At 32.8% G+C, this 22,124-nt stretch overlaps 3 protein-coding genes and 1 long non-coding RNA gene across 10 annotated transcripts; 3 read left to right on the plus strand and 1 right to left on the minus strand.

Moving 5' to 3' along the window:
• Nucleotides 1-54: 54 nt before the first annotated feature.
• On the plus strand, nucleotides 55-878 carry LOC123268825 (ribonuclease kappa). Its single transcript, XM_044734220.1, has 2 exons — nucleotides 55-307; nucleotides 409-878. Exons 1-2 carry the CDS (start codon nucleotides 239-241, stop codon nucleotides 631-633), a joined length of 294 nt encoding a protein of 97 aa, XP_044590155.1. The 5' UTR covers nucleotides 55-238; the 3' UTR covers nucleotides 634-878.
• Nucleotides 879-1,670: 792 nt separating this feature from the next.
• LOC123268600 (phenylalanine--tRNA ligase alpha subunit) lies at nucleotides 1,671-5,165 on the plus strand. Of its 3 annotated transcripts, none has more exons than XM_044733820.1 (9): nucleotides 1,671-1,931; nucleotides 2,199-2,371; nucleotides 2,469-2,809; nucleotides 2,896-3,117; nucleotides 3,202-3,317; nucleotides 3,380-3,564; nucleotides 3,643-4,004; nucleotides 4,087-4,188; nucleotides 4,350-5,165. In XM_044733820.1, the coding sequence occupies exons 2-9, from the start codon at nucleotides 2,231-2,233 to the stop codon at nucleotides 4,936-4,938; spliced, it is 2,058 nt and encodes a 685-aa protein (XP_044589755.1). In that variant the 5' UTR covers nucleotides 1,671-1,931; nucleotides 2,199-2,230; the 3' UTR covers nucleotides 4,939-5,165. The 3 variants fall into 3 exon arrangements, with proteins under 3 accessions (XP_044589755.1, XP_044589753.1, XP_044589754.1); XM_044733818.1 differs by having other exon boundaries at nucleotides 1,671-1,888; XM_044733819.1 differs by lacking the exon at nucleotides 1,671-1,931 and adding an exon at nucleotides 1,972-2,069 and having other exon boundaries at nucleotides 2,195-2,371.
• Nucleotides 5,166-6,034: 869 nt separating this feature from the next.
• LOC123268605 lies at nucleotides 6,035-7,517 on the minus strand. 2 transcript variants are annotated; one of them, XR_006510263.1, is made up of 5 exons: nucleotides 7,397-7,517; nucleotides 6,884-6,999; nucleotides 6,723-6,802; nucleotides 6,455-6,515; nucleotides 6,035-6,273 (listed from the first exon to the last, which is right to left on the minus strand). It is a non-coding gene; the product is annotated as an uncharacterized LOC123268605 (long non-coding RNA). The 2 variants fall into 2 exon arrangements; XR_006510264.1 differs by lacking the exon at nucleotides 6,455-6,515.
• Nucleotides 6,243-22,099, plus strand: LOC123268601 (E3 ubiquitin-protein ligase HUWE1). Of its 4 annotated transcripts, none has more exons than XM_044733821.1 (12): nucleotides 6,243-6,377; nucleotides 7,256-7,331; nucleotides 7,424-7,642; nucleotides 7,743-8,819; nucleotides 8,931-14,650; nucleotides 14,732-14,873; nucleotides 15,154-20,017; nucleotides 20,116-20,303; nucleotides 20,381-20,514; nucleotides 20,603-20,768; nucleotides 20,850-21,040; nucleotides 21,128-22,099. In XM_044733821.1, the coding sequence occupies exons 2-12, from the start codon at nucleotides 7,287-7,289 to the stop codon at nucleotides 21,228-21,230; spliced, it is 12,849 nt and encodes a 4,282-aa protein (XP_044589756.1). In that variant the 5' UTR covers nucleotides 6,243-6,377; nucleotides 7,256-7,286; the 3' UTR covers nucleotides 21,231-22,099. The 4 variants fall into 4 exon arrangements, with proteins under 4 accessions (XP_044589756.1, XP_044589758.1, XP_044589759.1 ...); XM_044733823.1 differs by having other exon boundaries at nucleotides 14,732-14,867; XM_044733824.1 differs by having other exon boundaries at nucleotides 14,747-14,873.
• Nucleotides 22,100-22,124: the final 25 nt, after the last annotated feature.

The following is a 22,124-nucleotide window of genomic DNA, read 5'->3' on the forward strand; positions in this document are numbered from 1 at the left end:
TATTATCGCGTATTTTTAATAGAACAGCCGAAGTGACACTTCTCGTCTTACTTTAGCCCGAACTCAGATAAATGTGGATATATCACATGAGCATAAAAATAATTTCGAGACATCGATTGTATATGTCAATCATATGATCCATTAGGGCGTAACAGTAAAGAGAGCAAAAGTATTTTTTTAACAAAAATAATTATTTTTTACAATTTAATTATCAATTTAATTTAATAATCGCGATAAAATGAAAGTCTGTGGTCCAAAATACGCCCTGTGTGGTCTTATAATATCAACTTGGGGAATTATACAACTGGTAAAATTATTTTTTATAACTAACCTAAACAAAAAATTTTATTTATTTTACTAACTTGAAATAAAATTGAATTTGATAATAATATATAATTGTATTTTTAGCTGTTGATGGGAGTATTTTTCTATGTGAGAAGTGTAGCTCTGATTGAAGATTTACCTCTTGCATCTGAACATTACTCAAATCCTAAAGATTTCTATGAAGATGTGAACAGAGGATTCATTCACAATGCTTACAATTGTTGGATTGCTGCTTGTCTTTATTTATTAACATTATTTTTTTCTGCCCATCAATTTTACATGAACTCAAGAACATCATTAAGTGTTTAAATGTAAAACTTAAGTTAGATTAATTATAGCCGCTGCTCTGAGTAACTTGAATTATAATTGGTTGAAAATAGCTGAGGTAAAATATGTTTTACGATTTTGTTAATTGTGTACCGTTGAGAAAATTTATAGCAGTAACAAAAATTTTATTATAATATTTTAATATATATAAATAATAATTTTCTTCTCAAATTAGTCTTCAAATCAAATGAAATCTGCTCATCCAATATTGTATTTTTTGTGTGAAATAAGTTAACAATATTTATTCATATTACATACTAATTATTTACAATTAATATATTTCGTTATATGTTTCAAAACTACTTTTATTATTGTAAAACGTAAATTGTTCATTATTTTCGAAGCATTCCATGTATATATTATATATATATATATATATATATATATATATATATATAATATATATATATATATATATATATATATACATATATATACATATATATATCTGTAATTTAGAACATTATCTGGTATCAATTCAAAATTATCCATTAACAATAACATTGTATTATTACTATTATTAATATATATAATATCGTTCTTTATGAAAATGTATAAATAAAATATAACAAACAAAAGTTATGAAAATATAAGTAGAAAAATAAAATAAACAAAATGTAAATTATGTGTATTAATATTATAAAAGATAATAATCGAAATGTTATAATAAATAAAATATCAAAAACTTGAAAAAAATTAATACTTTTAATGTCCGAAAAAAATAAGTGCTAATGATTTTTATTGACTTTACTTGCAAATGTCTCGTATAGTAAACTTATAAAAAATAATTACAGTAATTTCTTTGTCTGAAACTCATTTTAAAATTCCCGCAGTAAATCATGTGATGAGTTAGTGATGGCGCCAAAGGGTTAACAAGTTGATCGCAATGCTCTCTACAATTTATGTCGGAACTTATAGTTATTTCAAAACTACTTTTGTTTTATTTAAAAAACAACTAAAATATTATTTTCTCATAAAATATTTGTTGCAAAAGCGAAATTAACTAAAGAATTTTTTTTTAAGCCAATAAGAGAGTGAAAATACACCACAGCTTTCACATAGAAGCTTAAAATGATTGGAGAACTATAAAAAAATATTGTTTTTCGTTTATAAGTTTGGTCCATGTATGTACATATTTCTAGTAAAACCCCGTCCTTATAAAGAATAAAAATCAAAACGTGGTCAAATAAAAAACTGTCGTCCATATATAATAATAGGAGCGGTTTTTTTATTCGAGGTATTGTATTTTGATAAAAATTTTAATGCTGATTACTTTTGAAGTTCGTATTATATTTATTTTTTATGAAGATTCTTTATGCTTTTATCTACATTTATAAAGAAAATTTATGCACATTTTAACATTGATATTTTTTATTCAATAAAATATGTTTTGAAAATAGAGTAGAAATAATGTATTAATACACAGGTTTCAATGTTTTAAAATTTTTTATTGAATGTTTATTCTAAATATTTTAAAAAGTAGATTTTACAAAGTAAATATTTTTATGTAATTTAATTATGGCTTTTTGTTTTTTCTTTAATTATAGCCGGTACAAAGGATGATGTAATATCAACCAACATGACAAGTGAATTAGCAGAAAATATTTTGCTCCATGTGGAGAAAAATGGAGAAACGAATTCATTGGATTTAGTGAATGTTTTTAATGAAGATCACCAAAAAATTATTGGAGCTATCAAAAGTCTCCAAACTCTTGATAATGTAAGTTGAATTATTATTATTTTTATCGACCGGCACAATATGTTTGATTATAGATTAATTTAATTATCTTTTATAATATATATTTTGATTGAATTAGATAATTGAAGTTGAGCAGATTAGTCATAAAAAATGGGAACCAACTGCAGAAGGCAAACATGTTATTCAACATGGCAGTCACGAAGCCGCTGTATTTTTTGCCGTACCTGAAAATGGAATATTACAGGCAGAAATTATGAATTCTGTACCATATGCCAAAGTCGGGTTATCAAAAGCTCTTGTGGCTGGTTGGATAAAGCTTGATAAAAGCTCTGGAAAACCAATGGTTATCCGAAACGTATCTTCTATTGAAGATACAACGCAAAACAATCTAAAAAATTTTGATAATCTTACAGATAATATCAAAGCTGATTATAAAAAACGAAAGTTACTTCAAGAAATGTTAATATTCTATAATTATTAAAAAAAAAAAAAATAATAAATTAATTAAAATCATTGAATGAAAATTTCATAATTATTTATTTCAGGATTGTTAAAAGCGTCATCGTTAGAAAAGGACCAAATTTTGCGACGAAAATTGAAAAATTAGAAACAGAATTAACGAGTGATTTATTAATAAATGGAGCGTGGAAGCAGAAAAAATTTAAAAAGTATAATTTTGATGCACTAGGATCTTCAACTGACACTGGTCATTTACATCCTTTACTTAAAGTTCGGGCAGAATTTAGAAATATATTTTTAGAAATGGGGTAAGATATAAAACTCCTTAACTGTAATGACCAAATTATTAGTTTCATAATAAATAATTTATCTTTTATGGGATTGTAAATTAGATTCGAGGAAATGCCGACGAATAATTTCGTTGAAAGTTCATTCTGGAATTTTGATGCATTATTCCAGCCTCAACAACATCCAGCTCGTGACGCTCATGATACATTCTTCATTTCAGGTATTTTTTACTATTGTAAATTGTCTTTTATTTTTAATTATTTAATAAAATCTTTATTATAGATCCAAAGTATTCAACGAAATTTCCGCAAGATTATTTGGCAAAGGTCAAGCAAGTACACAGTAAAGGAGGATATGGTTCTGAAGGTTATCGTTACGATTGGAAAGTAGAAGAAGCACAAAAAAATCTTTTACGAACTCACACAACTGCTGTGAGCGCTCGAATGTTATATCAATTAATGCAAAAGGTATAATTTTAAAGATAAATTTATTTTATAATTCTTTTATCAAAAAAAAAAAGTTGTACTCATTGCTCTATATTTTAGGGTGAATTTAAACCAGTCAAATATTTCAGTATTGATCGCGTATTTCGTAATGAGACATTAGATGCAACTCATCTTGCAGAGTTTCATCAAATAGAAGGTGTAGTTGCTGACTATAATTTAACTTTGGGTGACCTAATAGGTACTCTGTATGAATTCTTCAAAAAACTTGGAATCGATAAACTCGAATTTAAACCTGCATACAATCCATACACTGAACCAAGTATGGAGATTTTTTGTTTTCACGAAGGATTAGGAAAATGGATTGAAATTGGAAACAGTGGTGTATTTAGACCTGAAATGATTTTACCAATGGGATTACCAGAGAAAGTTAATGCTATTGCGTGGGGTTTATCATTAGAACGGTAAATATAATAAATTCTCGTAAACGAGTATTTAATTAATAAATTACATGAATTAATATCACTGATTTACTTTTACTATTAGACCTACAATGATTAAATATGGACTCAACAATATACGAGACTTAGTAGGACCAAAAGTGGATTTACAAATGGTTTACAACAATCCCATTTGTCGTTTAGAAAAGTAAATATTCATTAATTATTTTGAGGTATTTATGATTTGCATTTATGATTTTTTTTTCATTATTCAAAATCTCGAATTATGTATACGTTTTTTTTTTTTTTTAATAATTATGTTACTTTTTACAATTAATGTATTCATTATAAAATAACTTGTTTTAACAGAGTGAACAACAGAAAATCTTCAAAAGTAAATGGATCACATAACAATTCTATTGAGACAAGTTCATCTGGAAATTCTCAACACCTTCAAGGCCAGAGTTATATCATATATTGTGATCCAAAGTATCCAATTTATTGGCTTGAGTCACTTTTAATCCTAGCGGAAAATTGTTTTACGTCGTCGGTGTCAACTCACCTTCATTCGTCAGTTTTGAATCCATCTGAAGATCTTAAAAATTTCTGTAATAAATTCCGGAAAACTGATAAGACTGACATATCAATTATTTTTGTATGGAAATCTGTAGGAGTTGATCCATTGTTAGAGGCATCAGAAATGCGTACAATTTTTGGTGAAATTAATATTGCTCGTTTTTTAAATCGCTTAATCGAATCTGTTGATAAATCATTACTGAAATATGAAAGCAATGGTACTAAATATGCTAATCAAATTGATGTTGTTCTCGAAAAAATGCACCTATCAATGCATAAAAACAACAAATATATATTGAATGATTTACGCAGTAAATCTAAAACTCGTTATATCCTAGGAGATTTATCAATTATTGATATAATACTGGAAGCTCAACGGTAAAATCAATAAACTAATAATTTTTTATAAGTAAATATAAATAAGCTTTCAGCGTTATGTAATAATTCATAAAAAATAAAAGAACATTTTCAAAATTATAAAAAATTCTGGCTTTACTTTTAGAAAAAGCACATAAATTGAATTATTTTGATTGATGCATTGTTTTTGTAAGTACTCTCAAATAGCTCTGTCAATAATTACTAAAAAAATAAAAATTTTTTAGTAATTAATTTAACATCTATTTTTCGACAAGAAATTTTCTAAAATTCTTATTTATAAAATTAAAGTATCTTTGTATGGAATGTTTGAAACTATAAATAAAATAAAAATTTCAACAATACTAATGTATATATACACATCGTATACTTATATACATGTTTTGTGCATTTTTATGCTCTAATTGTGCAATGTCACAATTTTTAAGGCAACAATATAAATACATATTACAGATATAGTTTTTGTTCATCATGCAATTATGTTTGTAAGTATGAAGATAAAATAACCAAAGCTCAGTAAGTACACAGTATAAGTGCATGATATAGGTTTCTTTGTAAAAATTAAATATCGAGTATATCTGAACGTAAGTAGTTGCACACACATGTATGTAAAATGTAAAGTTTGAGCTCGTTACTCATATGTGTGTGTGTACATCCTACATGCTTGAATAAAAAAATATATACATATATTGACAAGAGAGAGAAAGAACGAAAACGAGAACAGTGCACTCTGGTCGCTTTCGTCACAAATAATTTATATATAGTGTGAGTGTAGCTTTTGGTTGTTAGAATTCTTTGAATAATAGTGTGCATAAATAACTAAATAATTTAATTTAAAATAAACGATCAACATTTAGTAAATATTGAATAGATAATTTTTATTCGATAATGATTATTTGGTGAAATCATAAATAAAACAATAAAAAAAAGGAATATCGTTGTAGTGATGGCAGTGTGGCACTACTAAAATGGCGACGGTCGGCGGTCATACTGGCAATGAATGGTAAAAAGGAAGTGCTGGACTAAGATAGTGTTTTGATTCGTGAAATAGGTAGTTAACGCACAACGAACGTCGTGCAAGTACAGTAATAGCCACGCATCCGTTTGATAAATATACATTTTTTATTTACTCAATTATTAAAAATATAAAAATAATAACCGTTCCAGGTGCGTTTTTTAGTAAAGAAAAATCGAGAAGACAAGTTGAAACGTGAATAAGATAACGGCTGTAGAGCAGCACCGCCCGGTGGTGGTGAAAATTCCATCTTTCGTGCTGTGACGGCCGCGATGCCCGTATTGTGCAGCGACTATATTTTTGTTGATAAATTCATTGGGACCATTGCTAAAAGAAAATATTATTTCGATACAAACATAATTAGCAGTAACATTTACGTCGAGGTCGACGTCACGAATAACGCTCGTGACCCTCGACTTGGGAGTTATTAGGTAAGCAATAAATATCACAGAATTTTTTTAATAATTGTATTCTTTTTGCGCATCAGCAACCTTTTTCTCATACATACCTAATTTTTCAATATTTATCATTTTTATTAGTGTTGACTTTCTCTCATCCAAGATTTCCTTCTAAAAGGATTGATGTAGATATATATATATATATATATATATATATATATATATATAGCATATATATATATATATATATATATAGCATGCTGCTATTGCTATATATATATATATATATATATATATATATATATATATATATATATATATATATTAAGGCATTAATATATATTTAAACATATATCTATAGATATATAGCGTACATACCTATTCTTTACTTTTTTTTTGTCTCGTGTTCCTTGTTCACTAGTTTACCGTTAATTATTACTATAACGTTTACAAAATCTCTGAAAAATAATGATACTATTGTATTTACGGTATTGATATTACCAGTAGTTGAGAAAAGTAAATGCAATGCTTATACAAACCTTTTATCATCGTAAACTATATTTTTTATGATACTCCAAATAAGAGGTTATAGTTGGTTTCTTTGGCCCAATGACTGTGCAATTTAATCCCGTCCGAATATATTTCGAGTCCATGCCTTTGGATTAAAAAAGTATTAATTAGATAAGATTAATTATTAATGCGTATGATGCAATATTTATTAAAATTGATAATTATTGATAAGCAATTATTCCAGTAAGATACAACTGTTCTTTTTCTCATTTAGTGAAATGATACAATTTTTAATTATAATAATTGATTCTTAATTTTTTGATTAATATAAATATTAATTAGATCACAATAAAAAATATTAATTAACAATTTTATGATTAATTTTTTTTTTTCATTTTTAGATTACTTCTGAAATATAATTAAATCTTCAAAATGAAAATCGACAGAACCAGATTGAAAAAGTGCACTTCTGAAGTGGTAAGTTAAATAATGTAACAACTACTATTATAAATTTTTCCTTCATTTTATATATAGTTAATTACCATCTAAATTATTTATTTTATTTGCAGCCTGCCGAGTGCCAAGCACTAATCAGTAAACTGAGATCATGCTCTCACAGTGAATTACTGGAAGAATTAAAACAAATAGATGCTTGGACTTTTGGAAAATGTGAATTGTTTCACTGGATTGATGTACTCGATCTCAGTGACAGTATACTAGAAGCAGCTGTTGCAAGAAGTCCTGATAACCCATGGGAATTAGCATGTGATCTTCCACAGAATAGAGAAGTAAATTTTATTTTATATAAGTATATTATTGTATTAACTATAGTTATAATAAATAAAATCAATTATATTAACGTAACATTGGAAATATTTGTTTCTTCAGGCAAAAGAACTGCTTCTCTGGGTTCTTCATTTCACCACTCTATTGATAGAGCATTCATTTTCTCGACACCTTTACAACAGTATGGAACATCTTGTGACTTTGTTATCGAGTCGTGACATGCAAGTCGTGCTTGGTGTTCTGAGTCTTTTGTATATGTTCAGTAAACGAAGTAACTTTATCACTCGCTTGAATAGTGACAAACGACAGGCTTTACTCAGTCGTTTAAATCATTTAGCTGAGAGTTGGGGTGGTAAAGAAAATGGCTTCGGTCTTGCAGATTGTTGTAAAGAGCATCCAGATAAACCTTTTCCACAAAGTGCTACGACTTTACACTTTGAATACTACGCAGAAAATCCAACAACTAACGAAGCAACTAGTAATTCAACCGCAAGTTCGAACACTAAAAAAGTTGGACAAACTAATTTAGTAACATACATACATATTGAAAATGTGGATAAACTTGGCAAGACACCAGCACAAATTATGAACGACTTGTTAAAATTTTACAACGTACCACAAGAGAGACAAATGGCTCTTTTGACACATATTAGATTGGCTCACAGCTTTTCTGATTATCGTAGACGTTTACAATGTGTTCAAGCTCGACTGCAAGCTCTTTCTGTACTTGTTTACAGTAATGCCTTGCAAGAAAATGCCCATAGTCTACTTCATGCTGGATTATTAGAGGAATTGGTTGAACTATTAGAACTTCCACATCCTCATCTTGTTGATATTCGTGCAGCTGCATTACGCACACTCACAAGTATCATTCATCTTGACCGAAATCCTCATTTTCCTAAAAAACCAGGCTCTCGTCTTAATATGATAATAGATGTTACTGGTGCCAGTTCTTACCATGGATTTTTACCGGTGTTGGTTCGCACATGTATAACAACACTTACATCGCCACAACCAGATGGTCAGCCTTTTCCTTTAGCATTGGCTACTGCATTGTTCAGTTTCTTGTATCATCTTGCTAGTTATGAAGCCGGTGGAGAGGCTCTTGTTAGCTGCGGAATGATGGAAAGTCTTCTCAAAGTGATAAACTGGCCTGGAAGTGAATTAGAGCATATTACGGTAAATATTTATTATTGATATTATTATTATTTTATTTATATTTTAATCACTTTAAATTCAAATAAAACTTTTTTTATATAGTTAATATTAAAATTAATTTTTTATTTTTAGTTTGTAACGAGAGCTGTACGAGTGATTGATCTCATTACAAATATTGATATGCAAGGATTTCAAGCACACGGCGGTTTACCTAGTTTTATAAATAGATTAGATATGGAAGTGAATATTTGTAGAAAGGTACAGCCTTTCGAAATCGATCCAAGTATGTACAATCAAGACGTATCAATACCTACTCGTGAAAAATCAAACGAAAATTCAGATGAAGCTGGTCCATCACGCACTTCCAATGAGATTTTCGATGAACGGGAAGAAACGTGTAACCCTATGGAATTTTCCGAAGACGAGAACACTAATTCTAAAACTGAAACTAAAATAGAACAAAATTCAAGCAGCAATAGCTCGCCGATACGGTCTGGCAAAACATGTTTACCTCAACGAGCTGCACTATTGAAATCAATGTTTAACTTTTTGAAAAAAGCTATTCAAGATCCAGCGTTTTCAGACAGCATTAGGCATGTAATGGAAGGCGAATTACCGTCTTCGTTGAAACATATTATTAGTAATTCAGAATATTATGGACCATCGTTGTTTTTACTAGCAATTGATGTAGTTACAGTTTATGTTTTTCAAGAACCATCATTATTATCTTCGTTACAAGATAACGGTTTAACGGATGTAGTACTTCACGCTTTGCTCATTAAAGATGTTCCGGCCACTAGAGAAGTTTTAGGTTCTTTACCGAATGTGTTCAGCGCTCTGTGTCTAAATCAACGTGGACTTGAATCATTCATGAAACGTCGGCCTTTTGAAAGAATTTTTAAAGTATTAATATCACCGAATTACTTATCGGCTATGCGACGGCGTCGTAGTGCTGATCCTCTAGGAGATACTGCATCTAATCTCGGTAATGCTATGGATGAGCTTATGCGTCATCAGCCAAGCTTGAAAACAGATGCGACTGCAGCGATAATAAAATTACTTGAAGAATTGTGTGTACTTGGTTGCGATCCACGGTACATATGCTGGCGAGCAGCTAGTAAAGCTGATAATTCACCATCGAGTTCTAGTTCTAATACTCGACAATCATCTGGTCAATCAGTTGGTGTTGGTGTAGGTGATAATGGAGCTGGAAGTGGTGGAGCCGGAGGAAGTAGTAGTGATGAAGAAGAAGAAGATGAAGAAGAGGCAAGCACAAGTTCACATCCACAACGTGAAGAACAACCATCACCATCACCAGTACAGCCTGGACCTCCACCACAACAACCTCGAGAAAAAACACCAATTGCCCTTGTTGATTATATTCACAATGTAATGAAATTTGTGGATGCAATATTAAGTAATAATTCAACAGATGATCATTGTCGTGAATTTGTTTCACAAAAAGGTTTAGTTCCATTGCTGTCTATCCTTGGATTACCCAATTTACCAGTTGATTATCCTGTAGCACAACCCGCACAATCTGTTGCGTCAGTCTGTAAGAGTATTCTTAATCTCGCTCATGAACCACTTGTATTAAAAACTGGTCTATTGCAACTGAATGAAGTACTAAGTCTTTTAAAACCACTTCACAGTCATATGGAATCACCTGGAGGCTCAGTTCTTCTTCATGAACTTGCATCCGCACCTAATTTAGAAACAGCATTCACAAGTGATACTGCAACACCACTACTTCATGCTATGAATGCTGCTCATAGTTATGTTGTAATGTTCGTTCATGTCTGTCGAACTAGTCAAAGTGAAATAAGAAATCTCTCTATGAATCATTGGGGTTCAGAACTAGGTTTAGCAGTTCTTCAGGGCTTATCAGAATTATATATGTCACTTGTGTGGGAAAGTACGCTTTTACTTGCACTTTGTAGTGATGATAGCATTCCAGCTGGATGTGATTTTGGTAAAGAAGACATGGATAAACTTATTCCAGCTGAATTAAAAACAGATGGAGATACATCTATTTGGCCCAGTGCTTCTGCTGCATCAGACATGGGTAGTAATGGTATGACAACTGCTATGGAAGCTTTGAGCACTGATCCTCCGCCAGTGTCAATGGAAGTTGATGATAGTAAACCAAGTACTAGTACTGGAAGAGCATCACCCAGTCCACATCAACTTAAATACATTAAACCACTTTTAGGTGCATCCTCAAGACTTGGTCGTGCTCTGGCAGAATTATTTGGTTTATTAGTTAAACTTTGTATGGGTTCACCCATTCGGCAACGTCGTGGACAACAATTACCGATGATGCCAACTATACCTAATTCTGCAGCACGCGGTGTTGCCTGTGCTCTTAATATTCTTCTCACTCGTGGATTGTCTTGGGACAAACTTCCACCGTCACCGCTTCCTAAATTTAAATTGACTTTCCTTATCTGCTCTTTAGGATTCACCTCGCCCATGTTATTTGATGAAAAACGTCATCCTTATCATTTGATGTTACAGAAATTTGTTCAATTAGGAGGACAAAATGCATTTTTCTCCACATTTCGTTGGGCTTTGTCAGGTGGTGAGCAGTTCTCTTTATCTGAGGGCTTAGAACACCCTGACCTACCTGATGGAACTGGTGAATTTCTTGATGCTTGGTTGATGCTTCTAGAAAAAATGGTCAACCCTAAAGCTATATTAGATTCACCTCACGTTGGATTAGCTAAGTGTACTGGTTTCAATAATACTTATCGATCCCAAGATCCAATAATTAAATATTTACAAGACATACACAAAAAAGCATTTGAAGCAGTCATGCTTATGTGGGGTAAGAAACCTCTTAAGAATTACGGCGCACGAATGACTGAATCCATATTATCTATTTTGCGACATATTCTCCGTGGAGAAAAATTAATTAAAGAACGTACTGAGGAAGAAACAACTGAAGACACATCAAGTACTAGTACAAGTGGAACAGCTGCAGCAGTACCGAGAGCAGGAACTAATAATGCTACTACAGAACGTCGAGATGACCCTGAAGCAGATGTCAATGCTGAACATCTTCGACAATTAATGGACATGGGTTTCAGTCGTGCTCATTGTGTGGAAGCTTTACTTCATACACTGTCTGTTGAACAAGCAACTGATTATCTGTTGAGTAATCCAGCAACTCAACGTCGACCTGATGTTTCTATTGGCGATGCTAGTGGTCAAGGACCTATTATGGATTTAGATTTTACAGACGATCAAGTTATGTATGCTATTGCAATGTCCTTAGGTGATTCAGATACTCGAAAATCTACTGAAGAACCACGAGATGTACCTATCACACAAACTATCGATGAATTTACTAGTACAGCTTTGGAACAATGTCTCAATTTGCTTGATTTAATGCCCGATACTGTGTACAGAATTTGTGATCTTTTGGTAACAATCACCAAAAGAAACGGTGAAGAATGGCGTGATACGATGTTACGTCATTTGATACGTGATATAGGTGAACTTGTTGATTATCTTATTGATGTTGCAGAATCAGCGGAAGAGGATGCTGGTGTACGATTAGTTGAATGCGAACAAGCTACTAAAGTTGCTGGACGGATATATTTATACACACTATTCTTCGAAGGAACTTTCCAAGAAATGAGAGTTCCTTGTGCACAGATAGTCGAAGAAAGCGGAATTCTCAATAAACTTGTTGATCTTTTAGTCGCGAGTGAAGGACCATTAACATCGCATAAAGTTAAACTTACAAAAGAATGCAAAGACGGTCAAGTGCCTGTTATTAAAACACCTAAATGGCTTGCACCTCTTCTTTTACTTATTGATAGACTGGAAAAAGTCGCTGTATTAACTCAACGTAAGCAGCTTATGCACAAAGTAACAAATAAAGTGTGGAAGTGGTTTGATTTGAGCAGTGGAAAATGGACAGCATATTCCCCATTAAATAATCGTTTAATTAATGATGCTTATTGGGCTGGCGAACTAAGTGTACGGATAAATTGTTCACGCCGTCGATATTTAATAACATTTTCATGTATGACACAAGTTAATGAAGACAGTGACAATAGACGACCTATCACAATGGACTTTAAATTCCAAAATACTAGCAGTGATGACGCGAGCTCAGGATCTGATTCCAATATGGATACTGAAGAAACACTATCAGAAGAAAAACGTAATAATACAGTTGTTCAAGGTTTAAATCCAAGCGCTGCGCCAACTATTGTTAGTACCTGTGTTAAACTACTGGCAATTCCGGTTGATCGTGATACTTTACATGCTTTAATGAAAGTATGTTTACGATTAACACGAGATTATAACAATGCTCAAGTATTTGCTAAAGAAGGTGGAGTAAAATTACTTTTGGAAATGACTCAGGCAAGTAGTTTTATTGGTTGTATTAGTTTGAGCACTCTTTTAATTCGACACACCCTAGAAGAACCACAAACACTTCGTCTCGCAATGGAAAAAGTTGTTCGTAGTCGAACTCAAACAAATATTCCACCGGCTTACAAAGAAATTCTATTTATGACCCGACAAATAAGTAGTGCTGTTTGTAGAAATCCTGAGGTTTATCGTGAGGTGTGTGATGATATTTTAAGAGTGGACATAAGTGTTTTGAAGAAAGATGATACTGATAATCGTCTTGTTGTAAAAGCTTTACCTTCAAATCATTCATCAGCGACGCCAATGGTCGAAGAAATTTCTATCAGCGTTGTTCATGATCTACTTAATGCTTTGATAAAGCCAGTTCCTATATTTCCGGATGACAACACCGCTACACCAACTGGAACTCCGGAAAAAAAATCAACAAATCTCACAACAATAGCAGCAACAGCACACGGTGTATCAACCACAAGTTCACGACGAACTGATGGTACAAGAAACAATGCATCTACTGCAAATGGACCATTAGATGATGATGATCAAATAGTACCTCTAAAAATGTATACCGATTATATGAGCAATGGAAAAGTTGAACCTGAAGAAGCCAAAAAGCCTTTACTTTCAAAATCTGCTATTTTAAAGATGTTGGCAGAATCGATACGTTCTTACGGTGCTGTTGCTAATTTAATAGCTGAACATACATATAGAGCAAACCAAAGTGAAATGGTTCCTGAGGAAACAACAGCACTAGGTTTTCTTTTGGATAAACTTTTACCCATATTGCCAGAAAATTCAGGTGATCGTCAGTGCAGTAGCATGGCACGTATGCTTATTGCTGCTATTGCTTCTTGTAATCATTCACCTGATGCCCAAACGACTTTAGTTACTGAAGTTAAAGCAGCTTTACTACGAACTTTAGCGTTACCAGAAAGCTCGGAAAAACATGCTCAATTACAATTAATCATTGGATTAATTTCAACAATGATTGACAGTTGTCCTCCTACGTCACATACTCCATTAAGAGTGCCGTCAAAAGTTCATCAGTATAATAATGTCAATTATATTGTTAGAATAATGTTGAAAAAAGGAATAATTACAGACTTAGCTAAAATTCCTCACAGTCTTGATTTGTCAAGTCCAAATATGGCTGGTACTATAAACGCCGCATTAAAGCCTCTTGAAACATTATCAAGAATTATAAATCAACCAATGCCTGGAACAGTTAACAACAAATTCCCGAAACCGAAAAATCGTACTGTTCAAGACGAACCAATTGGTGATCAAACTGGTACAACGACATCAGAAGCAACTCACGCTGTTGGTGAGGAAACTAATGAAGATGCTGAAAATACCGAGCATGATATTTCTTTAAATGCTGAAAGTCTTGAACCTACTTCTGAAAGTCAAGTTCATGAAGAGGGTGACGAAGCTGCGTTGGAAGATATTATGGATCAACTTTTAGAGAGGTATGATGCAATAAATATTATTAATTATCTAACAAATTATACAATATTAAAACAAGAACTTCAGTGTTTATAATCCAATAGTGTTTTATTTTCCAGAGACGGCTCCGCCGTTACTGAAGAACCAACATCACGTTCTCACCGACCAATGGATATTGATGATGAAAGTCTTGCAATGCGTGACACTGATGGTGACTTTGATCCTACTCGTGACACAACCGTAAGAGTAACGTCTCTTTCAGTCTATATGACCATTACAACGTATTTCAAAAACCAAAAGAGCATATTAAAAAATATAGTTTACTCTTTTTGTTTTTCAAAAAATAAACTTCAAACTTATTAAGCTAATTATTATTTTTATTATTATATTATTAACTATACTAATTAATTAACAACATTTTAAAAAAATTTTATATGATCTTTTGGCTTTAGCAATGCGAAATATTTATTTTAGTCATTTTTATGTATACACTATTTTTAATTATTTGATTAATTTTGTTTTATAGGAAGACTTAATGAGCTCCGATTCAGATTCCGACAGTAATCAATCAGATGATAATGAAGATGATGTCCAGGATGATGACGATGATGAAGAGGAGGAGGAGGAAGATGATGGTGAAGAAAATGAAGAAGAAGATGAAGAAGAGGAAGAATCGTCAAATTATGGAGAAGAAGATCATATGGGCTACATCGAAGGAATTAGTGACGCTGTTCGTATGATGGCATCTGCAGAAAGAGACGTGAGCAATGTCGTAATGATCCCCCACAATTACGATAACCATGACAATAACGCAGCCTTACCAACATCAACAAGACCTAATCATTCTTGGAGTGCAAACTTTCCTTTACCCGTTTCACTATTTGAAGATTTACCTTCTGTATCTGAAAGTAACGGCATTGGATCGCATCCATTATTATTGGGAAGTGGCGGAAGTTTAGATATAGCCAACTCAAGAGCTCAAAGAGCTTTACGTCAACGTAGATACCAATATCTTCAAATAGCCAATCCACGAAATTCAAATTCTCCAGTTATTTTACAACGATTACTGGTTCCAGCAGCTCAAACACTTCCTATGTCGGCCAGTCAAGTATTAGCATCAGGATTTCGTGATACACGTGTCGTTGTTATGGATAATAGTCTTGGTATTTTCTCTAATCAAGAAGAAGAACAAATAGACTTTGTAGATCAATCAGGTTACTTGTTTGGACCTAGTTTAGCAGCAACATTAAATAACATTCCTACGGCTCTTCACTGGTGGATTGAAGAAAGCAAACTTTTGGATGGTGATTCACAACCAGATTGTTGTGTTGGGGTTGTTCATAAATTAATTCCAAAATTAGAAAAGCAACGTAATGCAGAATTAGCTGAGAGAAAAGACAAACGTAAAAAACAACAAAATACTGAAAAAGATACGGAAAAAGACAGTAAAGACGCTAAAGATTCTTCGAAAACACGTGACTCTGGATCATCAGTAATTGTAACCTCTCAAGCTGAACAACAGCAACCATCCGGATCTGTCCTTATAAGGGCAAATTCGAGAAGGCTTGCTGATACTGTTGAAGCTGCAGTTGAAGCGGTGGGCGAAAATACTAACCATGAAGATAATGTGATTGAAATCACTGGTGAAATGGAAGTAACTGTACAAGATGATGAAGAGCGAACTCCACCTCCACCACCCCCACCTCCAGAAGAACAGATACCTGATACAAGAAATCCTTTAACTATTCTCAATGCGCCACTCGAACTTGCAGAAAGTTTGATAGATTCTGTTCTTCAACCTAGCACAGAAGAAGCTACAAGATTACGAAGGCTGAACTCAAATCGTGATTCGGATGAAATGAATCTCAATCGTTCATACAATCCACTCCCAGAATCAAGAGATCCCGATGCTTGGGTACAGAGATTATTGGGTATTGATCAGTCTCGACGAGAAAATAATGCCAATATTTCAATTCAAGATCCTTCATCGTCATCATCTACCTCAGATAACATTATAACATTTACCGAACAATGTGAACCTCAACAAACGTTAGAACAACAACCACAACAACCAACTTTGGAACAACAACAACCTTCACAATCACAGATAGCAACACAACAGACGCCTTCAAACCAAACAACATCACAAGAAGCGCAACCACAATCAACTGAATCACAAGAAACGCCTATTGAACAACAACCGACACAACAACCAGGGCAATCTCAAGCTCAAGCACAGCAACAGTCGTCACAAGAACTTCAATTACCAGATGGAGTGGATCCTTCATTCCTTGCTGCGTTACCCGATGAAATGCGTGATGAAGTGATCGCTGAACAATTAAGACTCCAACGAATAAGACAACGTACGCAAGCAACCGTTGTTGAAGAAGTTACTGGTCCAGTAGAAGTTAATCCAGAATTTTTAGCTGCATTACCACCAGCTATTCAAGAGGAAGTTCTTGCACAGCAACGATTAGAGCAACAGCGTCACGCTGCAGCTTCCGCAAATCCAGCAGATCCAGTAGATGCTGCAGCTTTCTTCCAAAATCTCCAACCATCATTACGGCAAGCTATTCTTACAGATATGGAAGAATCACAAATGTCTGTATTGCCTCCTGATCTTGCAGAAGAAGCGCAAAATCTACGTAGACAATGGGAAGCACGTAATCGACATTTAATGCAAGAACGTTTTCTTAATCATGTTAGTCAAGGTAGTACAGCACTGTCAAGTATTTTAAGAAATTCTGGGCGAGGTAGAGGTGGAGGAACACGGTATGCTATCCACTCAGTAACTCAAAGAGCTCAATGGAACTCGTGGAATCCACGTGGTGAAACTAGTATTGCTCATCAAAGTGCAGGACTGCGTTTACGTGGACGACAACTTCTTGATCATGAGTCAATGGCATGTTTACTTGTACTTTTATTTGTTGATGAACCAAAAATTAACACACTAAGACTTCATAGAGTCATTAGAAATCTTTGCTACCACACAAACACGCGAGAATGGGTAGTAAAAGCTCTTTTAAATATCATGGAACGTAGTAATGATGAAAATAAAGAAATAATGAGTGATTTTACTGGTAAATTTAAAAGAAAAACAGCACATTCATCCATTGATTACTGTTCACCTAAATCGGACTCAAGAAATAATTTGCAATCATGGTTAAATATAAGTATCGATGCTGCTCTTGGTTGTCGTGCTAATGTATTCCATATTTTACGACATACTGGAAAAAAATCGGAAAGAATAGGAAGTACGATAGCAATTCATCCTCAAGCAGCACCAACTGTTTGTAGGCATACCTTAGAACTTCTTATATCATTAGCTAAAAGTTTTCCTGGTTACTTTGTGCCAACAAAATTTAAAGAATCTGAAGATAAGAGTAAAGAAAAAGAATCTAGTGGTAAAGAAGAGACTGGAGCTAAACCAAAGTCCGCATCAAAATCCATAAAAAGTGATATTCCAGATTTTTGGGATATGCTCCTCAAACTAGATTGTTCTGTTTCAAAAAAAGGTAAATCTGTTGCCCGAGGACACTTGACATCTGGATTTGGTAGTGAATCTGAACAAAGTTTAACATCATTCGAATCATCAGCTTTCGGACAATTGATATCAATGCTTCATTGGTCAGTTGTTAGACGTAGTAGTCAGTTAACTGATAAATTACTTCGACTTCTCTCTTTAATATCAATTGGCCTCACTGAAGTTAATTCTTATCGACGTCAAGATGCTGCAAAAAATAAAAAAGTCGAACCAAGTAAAGAACAGAGTGTAGCTGCACCCGAAGGACATCTTCGTCTTGCGGTTCAAGTTTTAACAAGTAAAAGTTGTTCTGAAGAAGGTTTAGAAGACGCTACTGCTTTACTTCTTAATTTATCTCATTGTCCCGATCCTACACGACAATTGATATTAAAACTTTTACTAGAAGGAGCTATGGAATTAGCTAATATGGTATGTGATCATATTAGTGAATTAATGAAAGAACTTAAGATATTGAATCTAGAAATACGTCGTAGAAATTCATTAGAAGATCAACCATCAACAAGTGCCAGTGTATCAGGTCGTGGTAATTTAACAGATCGATTTACTCAAGACAGTGTTGTTATTACTGCACCCTCTAAAGTTAAAGCTGGTACCGATCTTCAATTACCATCAATGAGTGCTCTGGTCAGCAAGACTTCTAGTCAAGCATTCTTCTTACGAATACTTAAAGTTATTGTACAAATTAGAGAAGCCGTTTATTTGGCAAATAAAAAGAAAAATGAGACTGCACAACATACAGAGACTGCTATGGAAACTACAGTACCATCAACACAACAAGCACAAGAAACTACTGTTGATGATAGTACATCTGAAAGTACTGCAATGGATATTGCACAGGCCGCTACCACAATAACAACTTTAGCAACAATGACACCAACGGCAGCATCAACAACAGCAACAGCTACAACAACGACGACGACAACTACTGCTGCTACTGCCGCGGTAGCAGCAACAGTAGAAGTGGCACAACCGGACAGCCTTAAAGCACCATCATCTTCTTCACGAACAGATGAGGATAAATCAGCACTTCCATTATTAAGCGAAAGTCTGGTACTAGATAACTTATGGGAAACTTTGAGTGCCTGTCTACTTGAGTTAGAACACACTCCAGATCATCATGCCGTCCTTGTTCTTCAACCCGCGGTTGAAGCCTTCTTTTTAGTACATTCGTCATCAAGTACGTCTACGCGAGATCGTAACAATGAGACAAATGCTGAACCTAGAGAAGCCGTTGCGGATATAGCACCTGTTTCACCAAGTTACAATGAAAACGAAGCTCAATCACAAAGTGAGACTGCCAACACAATTGCTGCATGGGATATGACTCCTGCACCACCAAAATCATTACCGTCCGATCAACTGAAATTCCTTAAATTTGCTGAAACACACAGAACAGTTTTGAACCAAATTTTACGGCAAACAACAACTCACTTAGCGGATGGTCCGTTTTCTGTACTTGTTGATCACACGAGAGTTTTAGACTTTGATGTTAAACGAAGATATTTCCGAACGGAATTAGAACGCATGGATGAAGGTATCAGAAGAGAAGAGCTTGCTGTCCATGTTCGAAGAAGTCATGTCTTTGAGGATTCATTTAGAGAGCTTCATCGTAGAAATGCTGATGAATGGAAAAATCGTTTTTACATTGTTTTTGAAGGTGAAGAAGGTCAAGACGCTGGTGGGTTACTCAGAGAATGGTATGTCATCATTTCAAGAGAAATATTCAATCCTATGTATGCACTTTTTACGGTCAGTCCTGGTGATCGGGTTACATACATGATTAATTCATCGTCTCACTGTAATCCTAATCATTTGTGTTATTACAAATTCGTCGGCAGAGTTATAGGTAAGTTTAAGATCCGTGACAAAAACATTACTCCTTTTTTCCTTTTGAAGAATATTAATTAATATTTACTTATTTTTTTTTTTTTTTCTTTATAATAGCCAAAGCAATTTACGACAACAAATTGTTAGAGTGCTATTTCACTCGTAGCTTTTATAAGCATATTCTTGGTATTCTTGTAAAACATACTGATATGGAGAGCGAAGACTATAGTTTCTACAAGGGCCTGGTATATCTAACTGAAAACAATATTTCTGATCTTGGATACGAACTGACATTCTCTGCAGAGGTAATTATTAAAATAATTTATCTTATTTTTATTTTTAAATAACGATTAATTATTAATCGATTGATTGATAACAATAGGTCAACGAATTCGGGGTCAATGATGTTAGAGATTTAGTACCTAATGGACGCAATATTGTTGTCACAGAAGATACAAAACTTGACTATATAAGATTAGTTTGTCAAATGAAAATGACTGGAGCTATTCGTAAACAGTATGTATATTTTTTTATTCATATTAACTATTAAAATTTTATTGACAAAATAAAAAAAAAAATTAAATTAAATTATTTTTCTTTGCAGATTAAATTCATTCTTAGAAGGTTTCTATGACATCATTCCAAAACGATTAATATCTATATTTAATGAACAAGAATTGGAGCTACTGATAAGTGGTCTACCAAACGTTGACATCGAAGATCTTCGAGCAAACACAGAGTATCATAAATATAGTGTTACCTCGCTTCAGGTAATTTATTAATTCAAATTAATAAAGAAAATTTTATGTATAGTTATATTGATTAAGCAAAAAATTTTTTTAATTTTATAGATTCAATGGTTCTGGCGAGCTTTGCGTGGATTTGATCAGGCTGACCGAGCGAAATTCTTGCAGTTCGTTACAGGCACATCGAAAGTACCGCTTCAAGGTTTTGGTGCCCTTGAAGGTATGAACGGTGTACAGAAATTCCAAATTCATCGTGACGATCGTTCGACAGATAGATTACCTTCTGCGCACACGTGGTATGTTTTATTTAAAATAATTTTTTTTTCTTTCATTGACTACTGATGAGCAATTACAAATAAAAATTATTCTGTTGATTATTACAGCTTCAATCAATTAGACTTACCTGTGTATGAGACCTACGATAAACTACGAAGCAACTTACTTAAAGCGATTCATGAATGTAGCGAAGGATTCGGATTTGCATAAACACATTAAAAACATAAAATTAAGGAAAAAAAAAAATCTTTATAATTAATTTGCAAGTTCGATATATGTTTCCGGAAATATACGTAATAACGAAATGACTCAGTTCACTCGCTACGATTCCGATTGGTAAATACTTTAAATGATTGCTGCCGAAACTTGCATTAAATCGAACCATAGCATATATTAAACAAGCGTATGTATATACATGTGAATCGAAGGTGTAATTATTTAAATTCACCCTGCAACGCTTCCTAAAAGAAAAATATCAGAGTTTATTTTGTTGAATGAAAAAACTGCACAGTTGCAGAGCTTAATATTAATACTTGAAAATAAGAATAAACAATAAAATATAATAAGTTTTTATTTGTAAACCTACATAGTAGATGTCTTTTTATTATTATATAAATGATATGTTACGAATAATATCTAGAAGCAAAAATTGTAAGATATACTTGAATGAAAATGAAAGAAAATTCAAAAGTAATTATCAGTGATATATATTGATATATTATAATTGATTTGATAGCTTTGGTAGTTTTTCTTTTGAATGATGACAAAAAATAGATTGCGAATTTTTAAAAATACAATAAAAAAAAGTAAACAAAAAAAAATGAATGATTGAAAAAGAAAATATTAAAATGTCAGTTTAGTGAAAATGTAAGAATGTATGATTGTATGTGAATGTTAATAAAATCGTAAAGAGCCTAATGAAAAATAAATAACAAAATAAAACTTGGAAAAATAAACACAAAAAAATAAAAATAATTCGTTTACTAAAGATGTCCTCAATGTCCGACAAATGTATGGTTGTAAACTAATTAGTATTAATAACTCTAACTAATTTTTAAATAAATAGTAATACTTTTTAATTAATTAATAATAATAATATCATTT

This window comes from Cotesia glomerata, linkage group LG7 (assembly GCF_020080835.1).
Source record: "Cotesia glomerata isolate CgM1 linkage group LG7, MPM_Cglom_v2.3, whole genome shotgun sequence".
In the NCBI taxonomy this organism is placed as follows: Eukaryota; Metazoa; Arthropoda; class Insecta; order Hymenoptera; family Braconidae; genus Cotesia; species Cotesia glomerata.